This window comes from Triticum aestivum, chromosome 2B (genome assembly GCF_018294505.1).
Source record: "Triticum aestivum cultivar Chinese Spring chromosome 2B, IWGSC CS RefSeq v2.1, whole genome shotgun sequence".
Classification (NCBI taxonomy): domain Eukaryota; kingdom Viridiplantae; phylum Streptophyta; class Magnoliopsida; order Poales; family Poaceae; genus Triticum; species Triticum aestivum.
Genome location: NC_057798.1, coordinates 638941633 through 638969598, shown reverse-complemented (window position 1 = coordinate 638969598; position 27966 = coordinate 638941633). Strand labels below are relative to the sequence as shown.

At 45.9% G+C, this 27966-nt stretch overlaps 1 protein-coding gene across 1 annotated transcript; it reads left to right on the top strand.

Moving 5' to 3' along the window:
* The first annotated feature begins 311 nt into the window (after window positions 1-311).
* Window positions 312-3655, top strand: LOC123046433 (protein argonaute 2). Its single transcript, XM_044469801.1, has 2 exons — window positions 312-1404; window positions 1823-3655. The coding sequence occupies exons 1-2, from the start codon at window positions 461-463 to the stop codon at window positions 3288-3290; spliced, it is 2412 nt and encodes an 803-aa protein (XP_044325736.1). The 5' UTR covers window positions 312-460; the 3' UTR covers window positions 3291-3655.
* Window positions 3656-27966: the final 24311 nt, after the last annotated feature.

The window sequence follows — 27966 nt, the reverse complement described above, 5'->3', positions numbered from 1 at the left end:
TGGAAAACAACTTTGAGCCTTTTGGGGTCACCCTTTGTAGTAGTAGGGGTACGAAATGAATTGCGGAGCGGTGGTGGTGGGAGGCATTTACTATCTGAAGTTCAAAAGGATGAGCGATTTCCTCTCCGTATAGCTACATTTTCTTCTGCATTTTAATTTGGGTAACTGCAGTGTCCGGCCGAAACTTTGAGGGAAACTGCAGCTTTTCGTGATCCTTCATTCTCCCTCTCTGACAGCAGCCACATTACTGTTTTCTTTGTTTGCAACCTTCGTGTTTCTAACTGCTCTTGTTCCCCCTCTAGGCTGTCCACTTGAAAAGATAGAAGTCAAACTGCTCGTGAACCACTTCAGAATCGAGTTTGGAGGATCAACTATCTTTTGCTATGGTATCGAGCTCGGCCAAGATTCTTCTGAGGCTTCAGGAAGATTGCAGCTTTCCCTGTCAGATCGGAGGTTCGCAATGGCTAAACTCTTGGAGATACTTGCGCGGCCTCCATATTCATTAGCTGCTGCCTCTGATGGCAAGGGCCATCTGTTTACCTTTGCCAAACTGCCACAAAGTGTATATCCAGTGGAAGTCCGGTCACGGACCTACAATGCATCAGCAGTGCTCAAGCCGGACCTGCAGCTGAGGCTACCCCTTCGGCCGCCTGTGACTAAAGGGATCTTGCCGGCTCTTGATGCCATTGTGCGTGAGGCCTCTAGCTCAGGCAAGATTATCATCGGTCAGACATTTTATTCACAGCAGCAGCGTCCTAAGATCAGCTCTCATGGGGCCTTTACTACCGAAGCTCTGGAAGGAACCATGCAGACCCTAAAAGCCACCGAGCAAGGGCTGGTGCTATGTGTGGACTATTCAGTTATGGAGTTTTGCCGAGATGGAAGCAAAGTTCTGGATCTTGTTAAGCACTTGGTGAAGCGGTTTGACACTGATATTCCCTTTGACATGGAAACAGCTCTAGACCAGAAGCAACGGAAATATTTGGAGAGCAAGCTGAAAGGCCTCTGTATCACAGTGAATTACCTGAAGAAGTCCTCCAAAGGGAAAGACAATGGGACCAGAATTCGGAAGTACAAGGTTCAAGGTTTGACAGCTCAGCCTGCGCAACTTATCACATTCCAGGACTTTGATTCAGGGGAGCCTCTTAAGCTCGTTGAGCATTATGGTAAGGAGCATGGAGTAGCCATTCGGTATAAGATGCTTCCATGCTTGGATTTGAGCACGAAACATGGCAGACCAAATTATATCCCGATTGAGCTCTGTAGTCTTCATCAACGGCAGAAGTATCCCAAGGACAATACGCTCAAGGGTTCCAACCTGAAGCCAAGGGACAAGCCACCCGAATCAAATGCCCGGAAAGATATGATTCTGGATATGGTAAAACCTCCAGAAGGGCCTTGCAGGTAACTGTTTTGAGTTTGGGTGCCCTTCTACTGTTTGTAAACGCCTGACCATGCATTCTTTCTTTTTGTCAAATCTGGGAACTTAATTTATATGTGCTGTTTATTTGTTAAATCCAATGCGATGCAATTTGCTAGATATTTAGTTCAATAGTTTTTCTGTGTAATCAGTACATCTACAATAAAACTTGAAAGTTGTGCTAACATTAGATGCTAATTAAAAAGAATGAAGTTTAACCATGCTTGGATTCAGTACAATAATGAAGTTTAACCATGTTTGTTCAAGTTATCTAAGTATTTCCTTTCTTTGGATGGAACTGATCTTTGCCTTTCTTTCAAGAAAGGATCTGATCTTATTGTAAAAAAAATAGCAAACTGAAATTATGTTTTTACCAGTCACTAATTATCACTTTACTTTCAGTGGTAGCAGAGGCGAGCAATTTAACATTACATTGAACAGAGAGATGACAGAAGTCACGGGTACTATTCTTGCTCCCCCCACCCTTACACTCGGCTCCTCCAATGGCCGCTGCAAGTACGATATCAGGAAGAAAAACTGCCAGTGGAACCTCATGAATTGGATGAAACTGGTAGACGGCAAAGTACTGAAGTGCTGGGGCATTCTCGACTTCAGTGCAACGCCATCTCACTCTGGCCAGGAAAGGCTTCATGGAAACAAGTTCATTGAGAATATCGTCAACAAGTGTGTTCACCTTGGTATTCAGATGCAAAGAGAAGGCTGTTTTGTGCGTTGTTCAGCAATGTCGGTACTGTCTGATCCGGGCAAACTACGTGAGGAGCTTATCCAGGTGAAGAAGGATGCCGAGGAGCACACGCAGAAGAAGCTACAACTCCTCTTCTGCCCGATGTCTGAGCAGCACCGTGGGTACAAGGTACTGAAGATGATCTGCGAGACAGAGCTGGGGATCCAAACCCAGTGTCTGTTGAGCCACCTCGCAAACAAAGGCGATGGCCAGGACCAGTACTTGTCCAACCTTGTCCTCAAGATCAACATCAAGCTCGGGGGAAGCAACATGCAGCTATCTGACCAGCTTCCAAAGGTGACTGGCTCACGTTTCATGTTCATCGGTGCGGACGTGAACCACCCGCCTCCAGGAGACACGGAGAGTCTGTCGATAGCAGCTGTTGTGGCGTCCATGGATTGCCCTAGCGCCAGCCAGTACGTGCCGAGAATCCGTGCCCAGAAGGGCGGCAAGGAGGAGATCGTTAACCTCGGTACCATGTGTAAGGAGCTCATCCAAGTCTACAAGGAGAGGAACGACGGCTTCAAGCCAGACAAGATCATTTACTTCCGAGACGGCGTGAGCGACGAGCAGTTCCGTACGGTCCTCGACAAGGAGCTAGTGTCGATGAAGGAGGGCATCTGCGAGGACGGCTACTCGCCGACGATCACAGTGATCGTGGCCAAGAAGCGGCACCACACGCGGTTGTTCCCCAACGACAGAAAGGAGCTGCGGACGGATAACGGCAATGTGCTCCCTGGCACGGTCGTCGACACCACCGTGGTCGACGGGTCGCACGATGACTTCTTCCTGTGCAGCCACGACGGGCTGCACGGGACGAGCCGGCCGACGCACTACTACATGCTGAAGGACGATCACGGCTTCGAGCGCGTGGACCTGCACAAGCTGGTGTACAGCATGTGCTTCATGTTCGCTCGCTGCACCAAGCCGGTGTCGCTGACGGCGCCCATCAAGTACGCCGACACCGTGGCCTACCGCGGCAGGGACTACTACGACAACAGGATGGTGTCCCAGCGGCCTCCGTCCGGGCCGTCATCGTCGGCCTCCGTCCCCGCGGGTGCTCCCCTGTTCTTGGATATGCCCGAGGTGCATGCGGATCTCAAGGACAGCATGTTCTTCATCTGATGCCGCCTGATTTTCAGCATGGTGAGCTCCAACCCTGCGTTCTGCTTCTTGTGTGCGCCTTCTTGCTGTGTATGGTGAAGGCCTTTGGCTGGCGCTTCTGTTACATATTTGCTGTGTTCTGTACATGCTCGTCAAACTGACTTACAGCTTTGCTGTGTTCTGTACATGCTCGCCAAATTGGCTCTTACAGCTCTGCTGTGTTCTGTACATGCTCGCCAAATTGGCTTGTTTCAAACTTGTTCTGCACACATTCTGTTACTGATTACTGTAAATCAACCAAGAACTAGTTTCAGTCTTTCTTCTTTTTTGCTTTATCATATTTCATATTCCGGCAGATGTTCGATGTGAGATTTCCAACATGTTGAGAACTGCAGTCCTCGGAAAGGATATGAGGATTTTTTTAAGATTTCTTTTCCCGTTCCTGGGATCAGCCAAATGTTGTATGTAAAAGGCAGACAGTTACATACAAAAGATCCCTCTGGGATGCACTACTGCATAAGAACACTCAGGGCACGTCACAATGAATTTGACAATGGCAGTTACCTAAGCCAAACAAGCTCATATCACTCTGTAGATTGGAGGAAAGACTCATCATTTAGATTGGACAACATCTGCCTCTTATTACATGTGGGAGAGGCTGGCAGGGTAGCATTATAACTGAACCACCGACGCACCGGTAATAACCATGGTGATCGGAGAAAATCCCACACCTGTATCGATGACTGACTCTGATCGCCATTCTCATGGTCGGTCTGGGGATTCGTCTACATGAACTGCAGCGCGTGCATGTCACTGGGATAGGCCTGCGGCAGTGTACCATCGCTTTAACTATGGCATTAAGAATGGTATGAAGCACACCTCACAATATGATTGAATATACCATGCAGTCAAGGCTTCAGAATTAAACAACTACTTCATTAAGTGGACAAGAAATGTCAACAACGAGGCATCAAGCATAAGCTTCTCTACAAGCAGTGATTTGAAACAACTCACTTTTGTTTGTTGACCATTCCCGGGGAATGGCTGCTTTTGTAGGGTTGGAACTGCAGAAGCCTGCATCCCACAAGACCTGATAACTAATCGATAAGACTACACACTGTTATCAAGAGATGAACACAGACCTGACCAAAATGATTCAACTTGTCATGAAGGTTCTGTGAGGTACTAAGACCAAAGTTGTGGCCAAGTACATAATGTCCCTGCACAAAGAGAGAAGCTAAACCACCACATTCACAATGTCATATGAAAAAATTATGTATCATGTCTTCATGTTGAACAATTAGCAAAAAGAAAATGTCTTCATGTTGAACAATTCACCTGCATTAGTTGATCTGGTAGGAACTCATCCATAACAGTCCTTGCTTCTGTTTGCATAGTGTCAGGTGTAATGTTCACAGGATGCGTTGGGAGTGTGGAAAGTGGATTTCAGAGAGTTGGACTTTGTTTTGACCTCTTTGCCCATGAGGCATCGATGAGTGTTAGGCTTGTTCTCGTCGGGGGAGTCGAAGAGACCGGTGAACTTGTAGGAGGTCGTGGCATGCATGACAACAGCGGCCGTGCTCATATTATCATCATCACCATCATCTTCATCTTCGGACATGTATTCCTTGTGAACAAAAGCCTTGTCATCCTTCCTCTTGGTGAACTTTGAGAATTTCTTATTCTCGAGCACAGACTTCTTGGACTTGTCTTCACGTCTCTCATAGGCTCCACAACAAAGTGTCATGGACTATCACAGTTGTAGGACTTTCTTCTTCTAAAGGATCTTCCATTGAGACTCTTCCCCTTGTTTGCCATGGCACCAAAATATTTCCTGACCAAGAGGGCCAAGTCTTCTTCAAAGTCATTTGTCGGGCACGAGGTGTTGACTTCTTCTTTAACACTTTTCTCAACTTGATTTTCCTCTCTCGATGAGCGCACAACCACTTTCTTGGCCTTCAAATCGAGATTTGAATTCTTGGTCACTTGAGCAATAACAAAGGTCTTCTTGGACTTGGTCTCCAAAAGTTCATGAGTGGAGAAGGTTGATACAACTTGAGCTGCAGTTAATTTGTTGTAATCCGGACGTTGATGAACCATCATCACATAATGTGCTCCATCAAGACCATTGCATCAACAAACTTGTCCTTGATGAAATCATCATTTGCCCAAGTGCATCCAAATGTTCTCAAGTTTAGCACAAGAGACTTCAACCTTCGATACATATCATCCGCGGTCTCACCATCATTTCTCACAAACAAGTTCACCTCTTTATTGAGGAAGGCCAACCGAGACCTTTGAATAGCTTCATCACATTCAAATATCTCCTCGAGACAATCCCTAATTTCTTTGGTGGTCTTGAAGAGAGTAATGGAGTCACTATAGTTCTCGGTCACGGCAAGGCGCAACATGTTGAGAGCGGTGGCATTGAGTTGATCATCAACGGCTTCCCTTGGAGTGAGGCTTGTTGGATCCTGGGGCTTGAAACCATTGACCACAATCCACCATATTTGTGCCGATGCACTACAAATGTGAGACTCCATAGCTAGTTTCACATAGCAAACACATTAGCATGTAAAGGGGACGGAGGCCCAATATGATTAATGTGCAGGTGTTGTAAAGGTTGCCGAGAGTAAAAAGGTCAACATAATTGTACTTAGGAACGAGTGTGCGAGTAGACGATACAAGGGGTTCTCTCGTGCCATCCACATCTGGAATTTTATTTGGATCAAATGGACTAGATGCGGATGTTGAGGGCTTTAAGTGCGCATCCACTTCCTCCTTGACCGAGGAACATACCTATCTGAACATTGTGGATTTGAAATCCACAAATATTAACATAATATCTGTTGGGAAACATAGTAGAAAATAAAAATAAATCGCCCTACGAACACCCATGAACAATATGAAGATGGATATAGGGTTTGGATCAACGATTCTTACCGACTCCGGAGTGCAGCGGAAGTAGACAAGTTGGTGTAGATCGTACTTGGAGTCCCTTGAATAGTTGATGACAATCCCGCGAACCGCCCTCGAACGATCCCTCGAATGGAAGACTGAAAGCATGCTCCTCTCTACTTGGTTGCAAGCGTACGGTCTTCACGATCCGGCAGTGCTTCGCCGTCTAGAGCTAATTGTCGCCGGAGAATTAGAGGGAGGATATTAGAACCACACTAAGCTTTTAATTATGAGGATTAGAGGATCTAGGTCAAGCTCTAATTGATCAACTAGAATCAACTAGAACTAGAACTAGAGGAACTCACTACTGGGAAAGGCCTTATAGGGAACCCCTATAAGTGGCGGGCGTAGCTGGGCACCTGCCACAACTATTTTGGAATGTTTGCACTCGCGGGTAACAATTTTCGACCGCCACTACTAGTCTAACATCGAAACGCCCGTCACATGTAAAATTGTGTGTATGTTTTTTTTTTGCATAATTCACCCGTGGCGGGTGCTCGAGGGAGCCCGCCACAGGTATGTGTAAGAGCAGTGGCGGGCGGCTCCTAGCAACCGCCACTAGTTGGCAGTGCCTGATGCCCACTGTTGGCAAAACATAGGTGTGGCGGGTACTTAAGCTCGCCCGCCACAACTAAACCCGTCATCAAAAGTTTCACTTTCCCCCCGAAACCACCCCTCTCTAACGCCAAAAGGGCAGTTTCAAAATCTTATCTCGATTCTTCGCCGCCCTCGCCCGTAACCCCATGCCTCGCCGCTGCCGCGCCCCTCCAACACCACTGCACCACGCTCGCCGCCGGGGCCGTCCTCTTCCTCCCTTGTCGCCGGGCCTCCTCCGCCGCGGCCCCCTCGCCACCATGTTCCTCTTGTCGTGGCGACTGTACTCATCACCGCGCCCTTCTCTGGCGCGACCACCTCACCGTCACGTCCGCCCTTGTTGTTGGGCCTACTCCGGCGCGCCTCCCTTCCTGCCGTGTCTGCCTCATCGCCGGGCCTCCTCTGCCGCCGCCCCTAGTAGCCATGGCTTCCTCCGCTAGCAACTGGGCCTTGACACAGCCGCAACAGCTGACTCCTCCACCTCCGAGACCACTACCGCTCCCTCCTCCACCTCACACTCAAGCAGTGTACATGTAAGTAATGTGTATACATTGTAGTTGAATATTAGTACTAGATTCATAAATGTATAGATTTTAGTTGAACATATGTGTAGATTCACGTATGTATACATTTTAGTTGAATATTGGTTGATGCCTAATATATTTAAAACACAACAACAAAGCCTTTAGTCTCAAACAAGTTAGGGTATGCAGATCCCATCCAAAACCCATCATAGTTACATCATACTAGTAGAGCGAAGGAAGAATGACAATTCAATAACCAGACCAAAAGTAAAAAAGTAGTTGCAACAAATGCCAGGTCGCGAACTAGATCCTAGAGGCACCAGCTGCAGTAAGATTAAGTAAGCACATAATAACATCACTTGAACATGGAGAACTCCAGCAGCTTGAATATCTCAAAAAGAGTCTTCCAAAGATCCGCCATGAGAAGGGTTATCTCACATTGAGTCAATGCCGAGAAACCACTCTGGCACTGAGAAAGGATCAATCAAGGGATCTGATGAGAGAACTTTAAGTACTCATCCTTATGTATCGTTTACACCAGTTGGTATACTACATACAGGATGAGAAAATGATTATGTACTGGTGTGAGTGATAATAGCATCGTTGTCACTCGAAACCGAGGACAGACATCAAGTCATCTTACTTGTACTTTATTATTCTTGAGATCGACGTTCCTTATGCTGGCAGATTGAGTGTATTTAGTGCCAAACTCCCGATCTTTCACTGAACTACTCTCTGGAACAACAGAATCAAAAGCCTAATATATTTACATAATATGTCCATCCATAGCCTTTAATATTGGTTGATCTTTAATATATTTACATAATTGCTAGCCTGTTAGTCTATCCATGTCTTATCCGTATCAATATTCACATGCATATTTATTTGGAGTGCTCCAACAATACATGGCTTCAAAAGAGTGTAGAAAATATCATCAAACGTTGATTAATTTCCGTTTCACGAGATTTCATACACTCAATGCTTTCTTTTTACCATAAGTCACGCCCAATTTTTCCGTCCATCCATAGCCTTTAATATTGATTGATCTTTAATATATTTGCATAATTGCTAGCCTTTTAGTCTATCCATATCTTATCCGTATCAATATTCACATGCATATTTAGTTGGAGTGCTCCAACAATACATGGTTTCAAAAGAGTGTAGAGGAACTAGAGGAGGCTCCAAAACTTGTGTATAAAAAAGGGCCAACACCTCATGTATATATAGGTTAGAGGGGAGAAGAGGGGCTTCCACCAAGGAGGGAAAGCCCCTTCCTGTGCCGGCCAAGGGGAGGAGTAGGACTCCTGCCCCTACTACAATTCGGCCTCCCACTTGGAAAAGTAGGGAGCCTTCCCTATTGGGCCATGGCGGCCCAATATTCCTTCCACCACTAGGCCCTTTAAGGCCCGCTGATATCAAACTAAATATAAATCCCTTTAACAATTACTAGAGCATATTATATATAATTTAACATCTCTAGAAACATTTTCTATCTATATATTATTTATCGGTAATACCCGGCGTTGCCCGATTAACTCCGAAACCCTTCCGATGACCCCGGAACGCTTCCGGTTCCTCTTGGAACTATTCCGAATATGAATGAAACAATTCCACGAATAAATCCTTGATATTATCATCCTACTAACACTCACAGTTCCTGATAACCTTAAGCTTGTGACCCTCAGTAAACATAGACATGAAGGAAACCCCTTCATTCAATTACCGATAGCGGAACCGTGGACGTCTATATCAATCCCTATGATTACATGAATGAAATTTGAGTGAACCTTTGCTTATCATGTGATGTTCCCTTTGCTTCGTGATACTTCACAAAACCCGAGATGCATCGGTATCCACATGAGTCATACACATACTCACTATACCGTCATCCTCGTTGCCGGTTTTGTTCTTCTTTCTTGTTGATGTGTTCCGGCATCCTCATGACATAGTCACCTGTGTCTGGCCAAAGGATGATGGATTTTGTCACACGAGAGGGCCATAAGAATATCTCTCCATCGTTGGAGGGGCAAATCCCACTCTCGAGCTATCTAGTCCCTTGTCAAACTTTCCAATGAACCTGTAAGTTGTCGCTATGATCACCTAGTTACGTATGACGTTTGAGTAACCCCAAAGTCCACCTACGGAAGGAAGTGACTACGATACTCTCATGGTCCGAGGAACTAAAAACACATGTTAACACTCCATGTTATATGATAACCCACAAGTATAGGGGATCGCAACAGTTTTCGAGGGTAGAGTATTCAACCCAAATTTATTGATTCGACACAAGGGGAGCCAAAGAATATTTGTGAGTATTAGCAGTTGAGTTGCCAATTCAACCACGTCTGGAAATTAAATATCTGCAGCAAAGTGATCAATAGCACAATAATATGATAGTTTGATAGTGATAGCAATAGTAATGGTAACAGTAACAGTAGTAGCAATAGTTTGATAGCAGTTGTAACAGTAGAAACAGCAGTAGTAACTTAGCAAAGATCAATATATGAAAAGCTCGTAGGCATTGGATCGGTGAATTTTTAGATGCTATTCATCATATAGCAGTCATAACCTAGGGCGGCACAGAACTAGCTTCAGTTCATCAGTATAATGTAGGCATGTATTCTGTAAATTGTCATACGTGCTTATGGAAAAGAACTTGCATGTCATCTTTTGTCCTACCCTCCTGTGGTAGCGGGGTCCATAAGGAAACTAAGGGATATTAGGGCCTCCTTTTAATAGAGAACCGGAACAAAGCATTAACACATAATGAATACATGAACTCCTCAAACTACGGTCATATCACCGGAAAGTATCCCAGTTACTGTCACCTTGGGGTTTACAGATCATAACACGTAAGATGTGCATATAACTTGCAAGATCGGATCAAGAACATAGATATAATGGTGAAAACTTAAACGGTTCAGATCTAAAATCATGGCACTCGGGCCCTAGTGACAAGCATTAAGCATAGCAAAGTCATAGCAACATCAATCTCAGAACATAGTGGATACTAGGGATCAAGCCCTAACAAAAATAACTCGATTACATGATGAATCTCATCCAACCCACAACCGTCCAGCAAGCCTACAAAGGAATTATTCACTCCCAGCATTGAGCATCATGAAATTGGTGATGGAGAATGGTTGGTGATGACGATGGCGACGGATCCCCCTCTCCAGAGCCCAGAACGAACTCCGGATCTGCCCTCTAGATGAAGAACAGGAGGTGGCGACAACTCCGTATTGTGAAATGTGATGAAACTTTCTTTCTGGTTTTTTCCCCTGAGAATATGAATTTATAGTATGCAGAATAGGGTTGGAGGAGCCTTGTGGCCCCCACTACCCACCAGGGCGCGCTAGAGGGGGGTGGTGTGCCTAGTGGGCAGCTGGCCCCTCCCCTCTAGTGGGTCTTGGTTCCAATAATTTTTTTTCCAAAATAATTCTCCAAAAAGTTTCGTCCAATTACGAGAACTTTTATTTCTGTAGAAAAACAACACCATGGTAGTTCTGCTGAAAACAACACCAATCCGGGTTAGTTTCATTCAAATCATGCAAATTAGAGTCCAAAATAAGAGCAAAAGCATTAGGAAAAGTAGATACGTCAGAGACGTATCAACTCCCCCAAGCTTATCCTATTGCTTGTCCACAAGCAATTCAGTTGACAACGGAAAGTGATACAGAAAAACTTTTACGAACTCTTTTATTCTTATGTCCATATACATGCTTAAATAGCACCCAGGTTTTTGGCAAAGATCATTATTAACCAGGCAAATGATAACTCTTAGAAATTATATTCACTCATATCAATGGCATAATCAACTAGCGAGCAATAATAAAATATTTCAAATGCCAACACTTTGTCAAAACGATCATGATATATAATAATGGTATCTCGCTAGTACTTTCTCAGACCGCAAAACATAAATGCAGAGCACCTCCAAAGTTCAAGCAACGACTAAACATTGTAATTCATGGTAGAAAAGATCCAGTCATGATGCACACAACATTAATTATACACAATGCATGAGGATGAAAATAGTGCTCTAAGGACTGGTGCTTGTTTGAGAAGGTGATGAATTAAGAATAAAATTAAAATAACATGAAAGTAAATAGATAGGCCCTTCATAGAGGGAAGCATAGATTTGCAGAGGTGCAAGATCTCAAAGCTTAAATGAGAGATAAATATAATTTTGGGAGGTGCACCTTTCCTATCAATGTTACGACCAAGAGTTTTCAATATCTTCCATGCTAAAAAAATTAGTGGTAGTTCCCAAGCGGGAGAAGTAAAGTTTACTCCCCCTCCACCAACAAACACAATCCATCGCTAGCCAAATTCTTGGGTGCCCTCCATACCATCAACATTCCCAGGGAGTTTTGTTTAATTATTTTTGCAACTTTGATCATGGGACTAGGCATCCCTATTACCAGCCCCTCTCGTGCAAGGACGAGAGAACAAACACTCATCATGAGAATAACCCGCTTAGCATGGAAGATACTGACCACCCCTTGTCACTCCATGAGCGGTACGGGCACACAAAATAGATGTTCATTTGAATATTTAGAGGTGGCACATGCAAATTTACCTGGAACGGCAAGGTAATACTGCATATAGGTAGATATAGTGGACTCATCTGGAATAACTTTTGGTTTAAGGATTTTGATGCACAAGCAGTATTCCTGCTTAGTACAGGTGAAGGCTAGCAATTAGGTTGAGAAGCGACCAACTAGAGAGCGAAAACGGTCATGATCATGCATTATGAATAATTAACATTGAGTACTAGCATGAGTAGGATATAAACACCATGAACATAAATATCGTGGAGACTATGTTGGTCTTGATTCAACTATATGTGTGAACATGTGCCAAGTCAAGCCACTTGAAGCATTCAGAGGAGGATACCATATCATCACACTACTGCAGGATGCTACTAACGTGACACTACAATCAGAGACCCTTCAACGAAACTATGTGCGATGCAATAATCGCAAACGATGATGTAAAAAACCATCAAAAAGGATGCAAAACATTTGTGATGACAGATACATCAAACACGGTTCATAATTTTGTTGCGTGTGTGATAAGGGCCATACGATTCAGTTCAATGAAGTGTTTACGATGAGGCAGAAGAACAGAAATGGGCAGCCAGATGAAGGTGTGTGTGATATACATCATATGGTTCACTCAGATGAACTGTTTGTGATTAGGCGGGACAAAAGAAACGGACAACAGATCAAGGTGTGTGTGATAGAGGGCAAACAGTTCAGTCGGATGAACTGTTTGCGTTGAGCCAAGATAACAGAAACGGTTCAATTTAACAAGATGTGTGTGATACGCGGCAAACAGGTCTGTAAACAGAAATGTGTGCGAAGACCGATAATAACACAAACGATTGCTGCTAATAAGACGTGTGTTTTGTGCGTTGGGATTGCATACAGAACAACAACAGATACATATATACACACTTATAAGGACATGGTTGCATAACCAAATTAAACATCCAATTAGATAGGTGGCTACTACACACGTGACATTTGCACACACCAAAGTAAACTATTACATGCATAATTACATAGGTGGCTACTAGGCACATGACATTTCTACACACCAAAGTCAACTATATATTACATGCATAATTAACTAGGATAAACGATCATCTGATCATCATCTACTTCTTGTGACGCTTGCCGCTACTGCTCTGCTTGTGGCTCGATCTGGCCTCGTCGATTTCGGTAACGAGGCACTTCCTCATGTCAATGATACGCCTGTGCATCTCGTAGCATGTGTACACACTCTTGTCCACGAACCTGAGGTGAGGTTCATCTAGTTGCCGCATCCAGGCCCCGTGCCAGGATACTGGACGTGTTCTGTTGGCATCCTGCTTCATCTTTTCGTAGTATGGGTCGATGATGGCCGAGGCGAGTTCAACCAGGGAGTCCTTCTTTGTGCTGCCCCAGACCCTGTAGTGCTCACGGATTTCGACAAGGTTCTTGCAGGCCAAGCCCGTAACACTAAGCGCTTTTACATCGTCGGTGGTTTCCACCATAGCGAACTTGTCACGACCGGTTTTTCAATAAAATATCTATTGAGAAAACCAATCTTTAAATCCCAGTATAGGAAAAGTCATCCTTTCTGGTAGACAAAAGCTTGATAAACAGAGAACCAGTAGCATCAAATATATTACAGGGTTGAGCGGAGATTGCTCAACAATTTATTACAGACTCGCCAATATTATGCATATAGGCGGATATGACACAGGGGTGGAGTGGCATGCTACTAGCTCGGGGGAAAAGTGGCGGTGGATAACGTGACTTCTACTGGCAGTACATCGAGCGTCGAGGTGAGGCTCGATGAATTTATTCGGGGTTGCAGAAGCGGATAATACAATGACCAAGACAGGATCGCACGGGACTGACTGGGACTCCTCTAGGCGTCGGACTCGCTATCAAACTCTTCATCCATGAGATCGCCTTCATCAGCATCTGGCCAAATCAACAAGCCAGATGAGTACTTGGAAGTACTCGCAAGACAGTTCGGACAAAAGATATAATCAATGAATGCATGGATACGTCATGAATAAAGGATGATGCTCATATAACAATGGTAAGATTTGCACGACTTGATAAATAAAATAAATAGCTGAAAGAAAACCGATCGGGTGTCTGGAGCAACGCCTCGAAAGGTAAATAAATAAAATGCATGCCGCAGTCGGGCGTCTAAGCGACACCACATAAAGGGCTTAAAATAAATGCCACAGTCGAACGTCTGGGCGACATCACATAAAGGGCTTTAAAAGAAATGCCACAGTCGGACGTCTGGGCGACATCACATAAAGGGCTTTAAAAGAAATACCACAGTCGGACGTCTGGGCGACATCACGTAAAGGGCTTTAAAAGAAATGCCACAGTCGGACGTCTGGCGACATCACATAAAGGGCTTTAAAAGAAATACCACAGTCGGACGTCTGGGCGACATCACAGACAGGGCTTAAAAGAAATACCACAGTCGGACGTCTGGGCGACATCACAGACAGGGCTTATAGCAAAAGTAAATAACAGGTCCGCCACCGTCGGACGTCTGAGCGACATCGCAGACAGGGCTTATAATAAAAGTAAATAACAGGTTTGCCACCATCGGACGTCTGAGCGACATCGCAGACAGGGCTTATAATAAAAGTAAATAACATGTTTGCCACCGTCGGACGTCTGAGCGACATCGCAGACAGGGCTTATAATAAATGTAAACAACAATTAGTCCATCCACAAAAATAATCTTTTAACCGGATTTATCACACATAAATCCCACCGGAGTTTTGTCACTGAGGCTGATGCCTGACAAGATAAGATAGTTATAGTACTCGAACAAAGTACAAGATAATTGAAAGATTGAGACTCTGCAGAGTTTGGAAGAACTGAACACAGCCAACGGATTTCCGTAGTCACGAAGGACTAGTTCCGCTTATGGTTTTTCGGTAGAAACACATTTAACTAGTACACACCCATTTCACCTCACGTTGCCAGGAATCACCCTGGCCAACGTCCAAGAAAAAATTTGAGACGGGGAGGCCACAACCTCGAATAGCATGGGATCAAATTTCTATACGCGCGCTCTAAGGGGTGCCCCCCTCTCGGTCCCAACCGGAAACACCCATGCCCCCTGACCGGATGACGGGCTTTAATCCAGGGCCATGGAACCCTCATCCCGGCCTCTCCACTTGGTGTGTACCAGGAAAACGATTTGCAACTTACTATGCCATATTCCTTTCGGAAAACATGTGACAGTATAGGATGGAATGAATGGGAATGTGAATGGTGTCATGACGACACAAAAGTCAAATAATCTGGCATAAGACTGGCATGTCACAACACTGCCATCTTACCCATCCTCATACCAACACATGGCTTTGCAAATATGTATCCAACAACATAATGCTTTCCGAAACATACTTTCCGATTATGTGCATGAGATATATCATGCAAAGTGATGTTCATAAACATGCCATGACTGTACTAAAATGCAAACATGCAACAACACTCATCATATCAAGAGTTCAAACATGCTTGCCTGGTTCGGAGTAGTCGGAGTCTAACTGTGCGAAGTTTGCAGCTCCGTCACCTCCTTCAGTATCTACGGTATAAGAAAAATATGCACGCAACGTAAATACCGTGAGTGTACAGAAAAGTGTTCCAAATATTTTTCAAATAAATATGATAAAAAACTAGACAAAAATTTAAAGAGAACAGAAGAAGAATCACTCAAAAATTCCCTTCTGTTAAAAAGTTATAAGTGTTTTAACCCAAGGACTCATATGTAATGAAACAGAAAACTTCCAGGGGGTTCTGCGGAAAAGTACAGATAACGTTTCGTTTAAAAGAAATGGCTGTGAGGCTGACAGGCGGGCCCCACCTGTCGGGTTTGAAAGTTCAAACAGAGGAACAGAGCGCGACGGCGCCCGAGAGGTGCGGTGGTCGCCGGCAGCGATCCACGGCGAGGCAAGGTGATCGGGGTTTACCTCCGTGATCAGTGCACCGTTCCGCGTCTGTGGGTGGTGGTGGTGGTCACCGGCGAGCACTGTGTCGACGGCGGCCCTAGCTCCGGCAGACGGCGGTTCGGGCAGTCGTGCGTCTCGTCGAAGAGTGCTACGGAGATGAAATTGAGGAGGGGGTTAGACTTGCGGTGGCATGAGGGGGTAGTTGACGTGATTAGGGCGCCGGAGATGGCCTCACCGGAGTGAATCGTGATGGAGGCCGAGGCGGAACAGGGCGGCCGGAGCTGGGGAAGAGGACCTCCTCGAGGTCCCCCTGGTGGCCTGGCAGGATGCTGGTGAGGTGCAAAGGGGGTGTGTGCTCGAGGGCGAGCTCGGGAGCCCTTTATATAGGCAGTCCGAGGCGGTGGCCGAGAACGGGGTTCTCCAGCGAAGTTTACGGCGGCGCAGGGCATTGGTCGGGGTGGTTTAGGAGTTGAGTGCCGTCGTGTGGGTCCACTGACTCCATTTTGGTGCTAAGCGCGTTGGGATATGGGGGTTTAGGGGGAGCTCGACGGAACGGGCCGGTGCGGGCCCGTCAGCGGCAGGGAGCATGCTCTGCACGTGCCGCGCCACGGCGACGGTGCTGCATGCGTGCGCTGGCAAGGAGGTGGCCACGCGGAGCCACCAGGTCGCTTGGGCGGCGCCGAATGGCGTTGAGCCGCCGTTCTGCTTCCTGTCGGCCGCTACAGCGCTACGGCCGCCGCAGGACACGCCGGCGCAGGCGGGCCAGGGCACCACCGACGCCAGGAAGGCGCCAAGTGCGCGTGCGGGGTGCTGTCCAGGGGGAAGGGCCATGTGCAACGTGCCAGAGTGCACTGTTGACGCGTGACTGAATTCTGACGAAGGAAAGCGACACTGAATGTCTGAATTTTTCTGAATATGGCTAGAACAGTGCATGCAAGGTGTTCGACAGAATGATCCAGGTATGTAGGGATTTTTCCTTGAGCTGGTTTTTGGTGGAGGGGCCTCTCATTGCATCTAGAGGCTGCCTGAATATTTGTGGAATTTTTGGAGAGGTATAGATATGAATTTCACCAAATTTGGCAAATCTGGTCCAAACTTGCAGTGGGTGAAATTTGTAAAATTTGAACATGAGAAGAGTGGATCAAGATGGTTCTGGGTTGTGGGTTCAAAGGACTATCCAGGGGTGTTGAGTTGAGGTCAAAAATCAAGAGCATTAGGGTACTTGCTTTGTAATTCCTAGGTTCAAAAGAGAAGACAGAATTATTTTGGGAGGAGAAATAGTTGGAATAAAATCCAAAAATGGATTTTATTAGTTTGGACAGAATGTTAGGGTTGAACTATAGTGGGAGGAAAGGTTTTGGGAAAATTTCACCATAGGAAGCATGGTGAAATTTTTGAAGGGATCAAAACCAAATAAAAGTCCAAAACAAAAAAAAGGGTTTTCATTTTAAAAGAAACCAAATCCAAGAAAAGGATTTTTGAGAGGGCAAACTTAGAAGATGGTTTTTAGGAAGGGTTTAAATGACCTTCTTTCAAACCAAGCAAGGGTTCTTTCTGAAAACAAAAATCACAAAAATTTTGGAGTGTCACAGCACCTACCCCTTAGGAAAAATCTCGTCCCCGAGATTTCAGCTGATCCTTAAACAGGTGTGGGTGCTCTGTCCGAAGAAAATCCTCGCTCTCCCAAGTTTGCTTCATTCTCGGTGTGATTGCTCCATTGAACTCTGAAAAACTTAATGGTTTTCTGTCGGGTCCTCCTCTCAGATTCTTCCAATATTTTTATCGGGTGCTCCCGGTAATTGAGGTCTGGTTGCACGTCAATATACTCATGTGAAACTTGCTTCTCTGGGTTGCTTATGTATTTTCTCAACTGCGAGATGTGAAACACGTTGTGGATACCGGATAAGTCTCCGGGCAGGTCCAGCTGGTAGGCTACCTTGCCTTGTCGGGCCACTATATGAAATGGTCCGATGAATCTTGGTGCTAGTTTCCCCTTAATCTTGAATCGTTGCAGACCCTTCATAGGAGAAACTCTCAGGTATACCAATTCTCCGGGTTCAAAACTGATTTCCCGATGCTTTCGGTCGTAATAACTCTTTTGTCGACTTTGAGCTGTTTTGAGTCGTCCTCTAATCGTCTTAACTTTCTCCTCGGCCTCCTTGAGCATATCTGGGCCAAAAATATGGCTGTCTCCTATCTCTAACCAATTTAGCGGGGTACGACATCTTCTCCCATATAGAGCTTCGAAGGGTGCCATTTGCAAGCTGGCTTGATAGCTGTTGTTGTATGCGAATTCTGCATATGGCAAACTTTCTTCCCAACCGTTCCCGTAGGTGAGGACACAGGCTCTTAGCATGTCTTCTAAGATTTGGTTTACGCGTTCCGTTTGTCCATCAGTCTGGGGATGGTATGCGGTACTGAAGGCTAGTTGGGTTCCCAGTGCCTGTTGTAGGTGATCCCAGAATGCAGAGACGAACTGTGTGCCTCTATCAGAGATAATAGTCTTAGGGGCTCCATGTAGGCAGACAATACAGGCAAGATAAAGTCTGGCTAGTCTCTGAGTGGTGTAAGTTGTTTTTACCGGAATAAAATGTGCCACTTTGGTTAATCTGTCGGTTATGACCCATATGGCATTGTTTCCGTGTTGTGACCGTGGCAGTCCAACGATAAAGTCCATTCCAATCTCGTCCCATTTCCACTCGGGTATCTTATTTGGTTGTAACAGTCCGGCTGGTTTCTGGTGCTCGACTTTGATACGTTGACAAGAGTCACAACATGCAATGAACGTGGCTATATCTCTCTTCATACCGTGCCACCAAAAATTTTCCTGAAGGTCTTTGTACATCTTTGTCCCTCCAGGATGGATTGAATACGGAGCTGTGTGACTTTCAGTTAATATCTGCTGTTTGAGGTCCTTGACATTTGGTACGCATAGCCTTTCTCCGTACCACAATATTCCTTGCTCATCTATGTTGAATTCTGAGGCTCTTCCCAGACCCACTTTTCTTTTTATGCCCTCAATGCTGGGGTGTCCGTGCTGGGCTTCCTTGATACTTTCCATCAGGGTAGGCTGTATTTCGATATTCGATACACTGCCTCCGGTGACCATTATGAGATTGAGTCGGGCAAATTCCTGTTGAAATTCTGGCCTCAATTTTGGCATATTGTCGTCTTCCGTGCTGGGATTTGACTAAGTGCATCTGCCACAACATTTGCTTTTCCGGGATGATAGTGGATTCCAACATCATAATCCTTCACCAACTCTAACCAGCGTCGTTGCCGCAAATTTAACTCTGGCTGTGTGAAAATATACTTAAGACTCTTATGGTCTGTGTATATCTCGCAACGATTCCCAAGTAGGAAGTGTCTCCATTCCTTGAGTGCATGGATGACTGCTGCCAATTCCAAGTCATGAGTGGGATAATTTTCCTCATGCTTGCGTAGTTGTCTGGAGACATACGCAACTACCTTGCCTTCTTGCATCAATACGCATCCGAGGCCTTTTCCGGGATGCGTCACAATATACCTCAAAGTTCTTGTGTATATCTGGCACAATTAGTACTGGTGCCGTTGTTAATTTTCTTTTTAGCTCTTGGAAGCTTTTCTCACATGCTTCTGTCCATTCAAATTTCTTGCCTTTCTTGAGCAATTGTGTCATGGGCTTTGCTATAGTGGAGAATCCTTCAATAAATCTCCGATAATAGCCTACCATTCCCAAGAAACTCCGTATGTCCGTTACGTTAGCTGGCGGTTTCCAGCCAAGTACGGCCTTGACTTTTTCCGGATCTACTGCAATACCTTCTTGGGTTAGCACGTGGCCTAGGAAACCCACTTGCCTTAGCCAAAATTCACATTTGCTGAATTTGGCGTACAGTTGATGTTTCCTGAGTTCTCCGAGTACAATCCTGAGATGTTCAGCGTGCTCTTCTGGTGTTTTGGAATATATCAGAATATCATCGATGAACACCACAACAAACTTGTCCATATACTTCATAAATACTTTGTTCATGAGATGAACAAAATATGCGGGGGCGTTGGTTAGCCCAAATGGCATTACGGTGAACTCATACAGCCCATATCTGGAGGTAAATGCGGTCTTGGGAATATCTTCTGTTCGTACTTTTAACTGGTGGTATCCCGATCTCAAATCAATTTTTGAGAAGACTTTGGCCTGTGCGAGCTGATCGAATAAATCATTTATTCGGGGCATTGGGTATTTGTTCTTGATTGTGACCATGTTGAGAGCCCGATAATCAATACACAACCTCATTGTTCCATCCTTCTTCTTGGCAAATAAAATTGGAGAACCCCAAGGTGAGGAGCTGGCTTGTATGTATCCTTTCTCCAATAATTCTTTTATTTGCTTCTTCAACTCTACCAATTCGGATGGTGCCATTCTGTAAGGTTTCTTGTAAATAGGAGTGGTTCCGGGTGCTAGCTCAATGCTGAATTCTATCTCTCGGTCTGGTGGCATGCCTGGTAGTTCTTCTGGAAATACATCTGGAAATTCACATACCACTGGAACCTTGTTCAGCTCAGAAACGTCCACCTTGTTTAATCTAGGTTGCCGAGGTATTTGTCTCTCTTTGGCTGAAACTTTTATTTTCTTCCCTTGATGGTGGGTGAGAATCACGGTACGGTTCAAGCAGTCAATAAAACCTTTGTTGGTGGTCAACCAATCCATTCCTAGGATGACATCCAGTCCTTTGCTCTCCAGTACAATAAGGTTGGCGTAAAAATTCAATCCTTCAAATTCAATAATCACACCTTGATAGTAATTTTGGGTCACTTGCTTAATCCCAGGGGACTTGACTATCATTGATTTTTCCAAGGGAAGCATCGAAAAATTATTTTGCAAAGCAAAACTTTTCGAAACGAATGAGTGAGAAGCTCCAGAATCAAACAAGACCATGGCAGGTATTGTGTTGACGGGGTACGTACCGAGTACGATATCTGGGGCGTTCTGCGCTTCCTCTCGGGTCACGTGATTCAAGTGACCTTTCCGGTGGTTGTTGTTGGGGTTAAAATTGCTTCGCTTTGGTGCTGAATTATTTCCACCATTATTGAGCTTCGGGTTTGAGTTCCTTGGCTTGGGACACTGCTTGGCATAGTGCCCTTCTTCTCCACAAGCATAACAGGTAACGCCTGGGCGATAGGTGAATTCCTTGTCCCTTACATGGAAATTCTTGGTTGGACGTGAATTATTCACCGGGGTTTTGTGTGAATCCCCCTTCTGAAATTCCTTCTTGCTTCTGTGATTGCGAGAAAAAATAGTCTGGTCCCTTTTCCGTTTGCGGATATCTTCCAGGCTACGTCGCTCATTTTCCAAGGTAATGGCCTTATCCACCAGTGTTTTAAAATCTGGAAAGGTGTGCACAACTAGCTGGCACTTAAGGGCGGGTGCCATGCCTTCCAAGAATTTTTCCATCTTCTTGCTCTCGGTCATGCGTTCTTCATTGGCATAGCGAGACAGCAGTGTGAATTGGATGTTGTATTCTGACACTGTCATGGCTCTTTGCTTGAGTTCATCAAATTCCTTCTTGATTTTCATGACGCTTTTAGGAATATGTGCCCCACGAAAACCTTCTTTGAAATTTTCCCAGGTGATTTCATTTTTGTTGGGGTGCATGTGCAGAAAGTTTTCCCACCACGATGCAGCTGCACCTGTGAGATAATGTGGTGCATATAGTACTTTTTCACGGTCGGAACACTGTGCAATAATTAATTTTCTCTCCATGTCTCGAAGCCAGTCTTCGGCCTCAAGAGGCTTGTCAGTATGAGAAAATATTGGAGGACGCGTCTTTTGTAACTCAGATAATTTGGATTGCGGTTGATACTGGCCACGGTTACTTCCCATATTTATGAATTGGTTCATCATTTCCTGGTGTTGCTGCTGACTCTGTTCATACAAATGACAAACTTGTGTAAAAGCTGTTTCACTGTCCTGTTGACTTGTCTGACCCTGAGTGAAATTCTGCTTCTGCGGTGTGCCATAATTTTCTTCTGGCTGGGTTGACATGGAGCGCGTCCAAGGACGAGACATCTTTCACTCTGGGGATATATTTTGTGAACTCGTAAGACAAGAAGGAGAGTCACAAAAGTGAATAAAATCACACACAAAGCACATTTTTAAATTCCAGGGTAGTTTTGGAAACACACGATTGCGCGCGGAGAAGGACCAGTGCATATCTTACACGCGAGCATAATTATACATTACATCACTCAGGATATGCGAGTCTGTCATGACTGGTTTTGCAATAAAATATTTATTGAGAAAACCAATCTTTAAATCCCAGTATAGGAAAAGTCGTCCTTTCTGGTAGACAAAAGCTTGATAAACAAAGAACCAGTAGCATCAAATATATTACAGGGTTGAGCGGAGATTGCTCAACAATTTATTACAGACTCGCCAATATTATGCATATAGGCGGATATGACACAGGGGTGGAGTGGCATGCTACTAGCTCGGGGGAAAAGTGGCGGTGGATAACCTGACTTCTACTAACAGTACATCGAGCGTCGAGGTGAGGCTCGATGAATTTATTCGGGGTTGCGGAAGCGGATAATACAATGACCAAGACAGGATCGCACGGGACTGACTGGGACTCCTCTAGGCGTCGGACTCGCTATCAAACTCTTCATCCATGAGATCGCCTTCATCAGCATCTGGCCAAATCAACAAGCCAGATGAGTACTTGGAAGTACTCGCAAGACAGTTCGGACAAAAGATATAATCAATGAATGCATGGATGCGTCATGAATAAAGGATGATGCTCATATAACAATGGTAAGATTTGCACGACTTGATAAATAAAATAAATAGCTGAAAGAAAACCGATCGGGTGTCTGGAGCGACGCCTCGAAAGGTAAATAAATAAAATGCATGCCCCAGTCGGGCGTCTAAGCGACACCACATAAAGGGCTTAAAATAAATGCCACAGTCGGACGTCTGGACGACATCACATAAAGGGCTTTAAAAGAAATGCCACAATCGGACGTCTGGGCGACATCACATAAAGGGCTTTAAAAGAAATACCACAGTCGGACGTCTGGGCGACATCACGTAAAGGGCTTCAAAAGAAATGCCACAGTCGGACGTCTGGGCGACATCACATAAAGGGCTTTAAAAGAAATACCACAGTCGGACGTCTGGGCGACATCACAGACAGGGCTTAAAAGAAATACCACAGTCGGACGTCTGGGCGACATCACAGACAGGGCTTATAGCAAAAGTAAATAACAGGTCCGCCACCATCGGACGTCTGAGCAATATCGCAGACAGGGCTTATAATAAAAGTAAATAACAGGTTTGCCACCATCGGACGTCTGAGCGACATCGCAGACAGGGCTTATAATAATAGTAAATAATAGGTTTGCCACCGTCGGACGTCTGAGCGACATCGCAGACAGGGCTTATAATAAATGTAAACAACAATTAGTCCATCCACAAAAATAATCTTTTAACCGGATTTATCACACATAAATCCCACCGGAGTTTTGACACTGAGGCTGATGCCTGACAAGATAAGATAGTTATAGTACTCGAACAAAGTACAAGATAATTGAAAGATTGAGACTGCAGAGTTTGGAAGAACTGAACACAGCCAACGGATTTCCGTAGTCACGAAGGACTAGTTCCGCTTATGGTTTTTCGGTAGAAAGACATTTAACTAGTACACACCCATTTCACCTCACGTTGCCAGGAATCACCCTGGCCAACGTCCAAGAAAAACTTTGAGACGGGGAGGCCACAACCTCGAATAGCATGGGATCAAATTTCTATACGCGCGCTCTAAGGGGTGCCCCCCTCTCGGTCCCAACCGGAAACACCCATGCCCCCTGACCGGATGACGGGCTTTAATCCAGGGCCATGGAACCCTCATCCTAGCCTCTCCACTTGGTGTGTACCAGGAAAATGATTTGCAACTTACTATGCCATATTCCTTTCAGAAAACATGTGACAGTATAGGTTGGAATGAATGGGAATGTGAATGGTGTCATGACGACATGGAAGTCAAATAATCTGGCATAAGACTGGCATGTCACAACACTGCCATCTTACCCATCCTCATACCAACACATGGCTTTGCAAATATGTATCCAACAACATAATGCTTTCCGAAACATACTTTCCGATTATGTGCATGAGATATATCATGCAAAGTGATGTTCATAAACATGCCATGACTGTACTAAAATGCAAACATGCAACAACACTCATCATATCAAGAGTTCAAACATGCTTGCCTGGTTCGGAGTATTCGGAGTCTAACTGTGCGAAGTTTGCAGCTCCGTCACCTCCTCCGGTATCTACGGTATAAGAAAAATACGCACGCAACGTAAATACCATGAGTGTACAGAAAAGTGTTCCAAATATTTTTCAAATAAATATGATAAAAACTAGACAAAAATCTAAATAGAACAGAAGAAGAATCACTCAAAAGTTCCCTTCTGTTAAAAAGTTATAAGTGTTTTAACCCAAGGACTCATCTGTAATGAAACAGAAAACTTCCAGGGGATTCTGCGGAAAAGTACAGATAACGTTTCGTTTAAAAGAAACTGCTGTGAGGCTGACAGGCGGGCCCCACCTATCGGGTTTGAAAGTTCAAACAGAGGAACAGAGCGCGACGGCGCCCGAGAGGTGCGGTGGTCGCTGGCGGCGATCCACGGCGAGGCAAGGTGATCGGGGTTTCCCTCCGTGATCAGTGCACCGTTCCGTGTCTGTGGGTGGTGGTGGTGGTCACCGGCAAGCACTGTGTCGACGGCGGCCCTAGCTCCGGCGGACGGCGGTTCGGGCAGTCGTGGGTCTCGTCGGAGAGTGCTGCGGAGATGAAATTGAGGAGGGGGTTAGACTTGCGGTAGCATGAGGGGGTAGTTGACGTGATTAGGGCGCCGAAGATGGCCTCACCGGAGTGAATCATGGTGGAGGCCGAGGCGGAGCGGGGCGGCCGGAGCTGGGGAAGAGGACCTCCTCGAGGTCCCCCTGGTGGCCTGGCAGGGTGCTGGTGAGATGCAAAGGGGGTGTGTGCTCGAGGGCGAGCTCGGGAGCCCTTTATATAGGCGGTCCGAGGCGGTGGCCGAGAACGGGGTTCTCCGGTGAAGTTTACGGCGGCACATGGCATTGGTCGGGGTGGTTTAGGGGTTGAGCGCCATCGTGTGGGTCCACTTACTCCATTTTGGTGCTAAGCGCGTCGGGATATGGGGGTTTAGGGGGAGCTCGACGGAACGGGCCGGTGCGGGCCCGTCGGCGGTAGGGAGCGCGCTCTGCGCGTGCTGCGCCACGGCGACGGTGCTGCATGCGTGCGCTGGCAAGGAGGTGGCCACGCGGAGCCACCAGGTCGCTTGGGCGGCGCCGAACGGCGTTGAGCCGCCGTTCTGCTTCCTGTCGGCCGCTACGGCGCTACGGCTGCCGCAGGACATGCCGGCGCAGGCGGGCCAGGGCGCCACCGACGCCAGGAAGGCGCCAAGTGTGTGTGCGGGGTGCTGTCCAGGGGGAAGGGCCATGCACAACGTGCCAGAGCACACTGTCGACGCGTGACTGAATTCTGACGAAGGAAAACGACACTGAATGTGTGAATTTTTCTAAATATGGCTAGAACAGTGCATGCAAGGTGTTCGACAGAATGATCCAGGTATGTAGGGATTTTTCCTTGAGCTGGTTTTTGGTGGAGGGGCCTCTCATTGCATCTAGAGGCTGCCTGAATATTTGTGGAATTTTTGGAGAGGTGTAGATATGAATTTCACCAAATTTGGCAAATCTGGTCCAAACTTGCAGTGGGTGAAATTTGAAAAATTTGTACAGGAGAAGAGTGGATCAAGATGGTTCTGGGTTGTGGGTTCAAAGGACTATCCAGGGGTGTTGAGTTGAGGTCAAAAGTCAAGAGCATTAGGGTACTTGCTTTGTAATCCACCTAGGTTCAAAAGAGAAGACAGAATTATTTTGGGAGGAGAAATAGTTGGAATAAAAATCCAAAAATGGATTTTATTAGTTTGGACAGAATGTTAGGGTTGAACTATAGTGGGAGGAAAGGTTTTGGGAATATTTCACCATAGGAAGCATGGTGAAATTTTTGAAGGGATCAAAACCAAATAAAAGTCCAAAACAAAAAAAAGGCTTTTCATTTTAAAAGAAACCAAATCCAAGAAAAGGATTTTTGAGAGGGAAAACTTAGAAGATGGTTTTTAGGAAGGGTTTAAATGACCTTCTTTCAAACCAAGCAAGGGTTCTTTCTGAAAACAAAAATCACAAAAAATTTGGAGTGTCACAGAACTTGTAGTCGTTGTTGTTGACACACTTGGCGAAATGGTCGCAAGGCTCTGTGTCCATGGAGTAGTGGTAGATGAGGACATGATGGCGCATGCACAACTGGACGACGACAACCTTTTGATCTATGTTGGGACGACCGCCAGTGTACTGGAGGTCGATGCCGACCACCTTGTACTTGTCTCGAGCAAGCAACTGCTCAACGATGTTGATGTAGTCATCCACCACGGCCGGGTCGATGGTGTACACCACCGAGAGATCCGTCTCCCTCGCGTTGGTCTCCACTTTATGCTCGCCGAACTCCATTGGAGCGCCGATGGACATCCCCTCTCTATGTGTCATCGTGGGTGTGATTGTTGTGTTGTCGGGTGAGGGAGTCCGGGACTAGGGGGTGTTCGGATAGCCGAACTATCATCATCGGCCGGACTCCAAGACTATGAAGATACAAGATTGAAGACTTCGTCCCATGTCTGGATGGGACTTTCCTTGGCGTGGAAGGCAAGCTTGGCCATACGGATATGTAGATCTCCTACCATTGTAACCGACTTTGTGTAACCCTAGCCCTCTCCGGTGTCTATATAAACCGAATGGTTTAGTCCATAGAATAACAACAATCATACCATAGGTTAGCTTCTAGGGTTTAGCCTCCTTGATCTCGTGGTAGATCTACTCTTGTAATACCCACATCATCAATATCAATCAAGCAGGATGTAGGGTTTTACCTCCATCAAGAGGGCCCGAACCTGGGTAAAACATCGTGTCCCTTGTCTCCTGTTACCATCCGCCTAGACGCACAGTTCGGGACCCCCTACCCGAGATCCGCCGGTTTTGACACCGACATTGGTGCTTTCATTGAGAGTTCCTTTGTGCTGTCACAATCAGGAAGGATGCCTCCTCCCGTCTTTAAAGACGGTACCATTGCCAAAGGAGCTTTGGCTGCCGGTCAAGCTATCCGGCTGGGTGGTTTTCTTATGACCGTCTGTCCGGCCACCGCTTCGACGATGACCTCTCGGGTCATCAAAAGCGATCTTCGCATCAACTCGGAATTCGCCGAGCAGCTGGATCCGATGGAGCTCTCTTCCGTAAACGAGCTCTTGGATCGCATCGCCGCCCTGGGAGTCGCTACAGACTATGATCATATTGGGCTTAAAACCGATCTGAGAGAAATTAACTCTCCCGAGGCTACCCACCATGTTGCTGTGGTAGAAGAACAACGCGGCGACTCTTCCCCTATGTTAAGAACTAGTTATGTCCGGATTCCCGATCCCTCCACGCCGGATTCCCGCGGAGGGACGGATGTCAATCGAGTACTGAACCTAAAGTCAGGCAGCGGACTAGATTCGTTGGACGGTCTCCAGCAATCCAAGCTTCCAAATCCGGAAATTCCTCAGCCTTTGAGCCTCAGATTGGGCGGGGCTCCGAATTTAGTTCCACCCACCCACCCAAACACAAGTGATCTATCTCAAATACGGAAAGAGCCCGATGAAATAGTACATCATTACTGGGCCAGATTCCTCCTGGTTATGGATAGGATAAAGGACTGCCATGAGGAAAGCGCAATCTCTATTTTCTGCAATAATTGCATGGACAAGGGAATCATGAACGCCATAAGTCGTCGCGAGGTCACGCACTTCACCGACCTGGCGACCATAGTACGAAAATACTGTGCGATGGAGAGTGCCTGGAAAACCGAAACTACATTTTGGGACAATCCGGCCCTGAACACAACCTTAGTCTGGAATAAAAGGGTGCACCACGCTATAGCACCTGGGTCAAAAACCAAAAAGCAAAACCCCCCTAAAGGGTACGGAACCGTACTGGAAGAATGGCTCAGCGGACCCTGCAAAATCCATAATGCAGAAGGCGCCA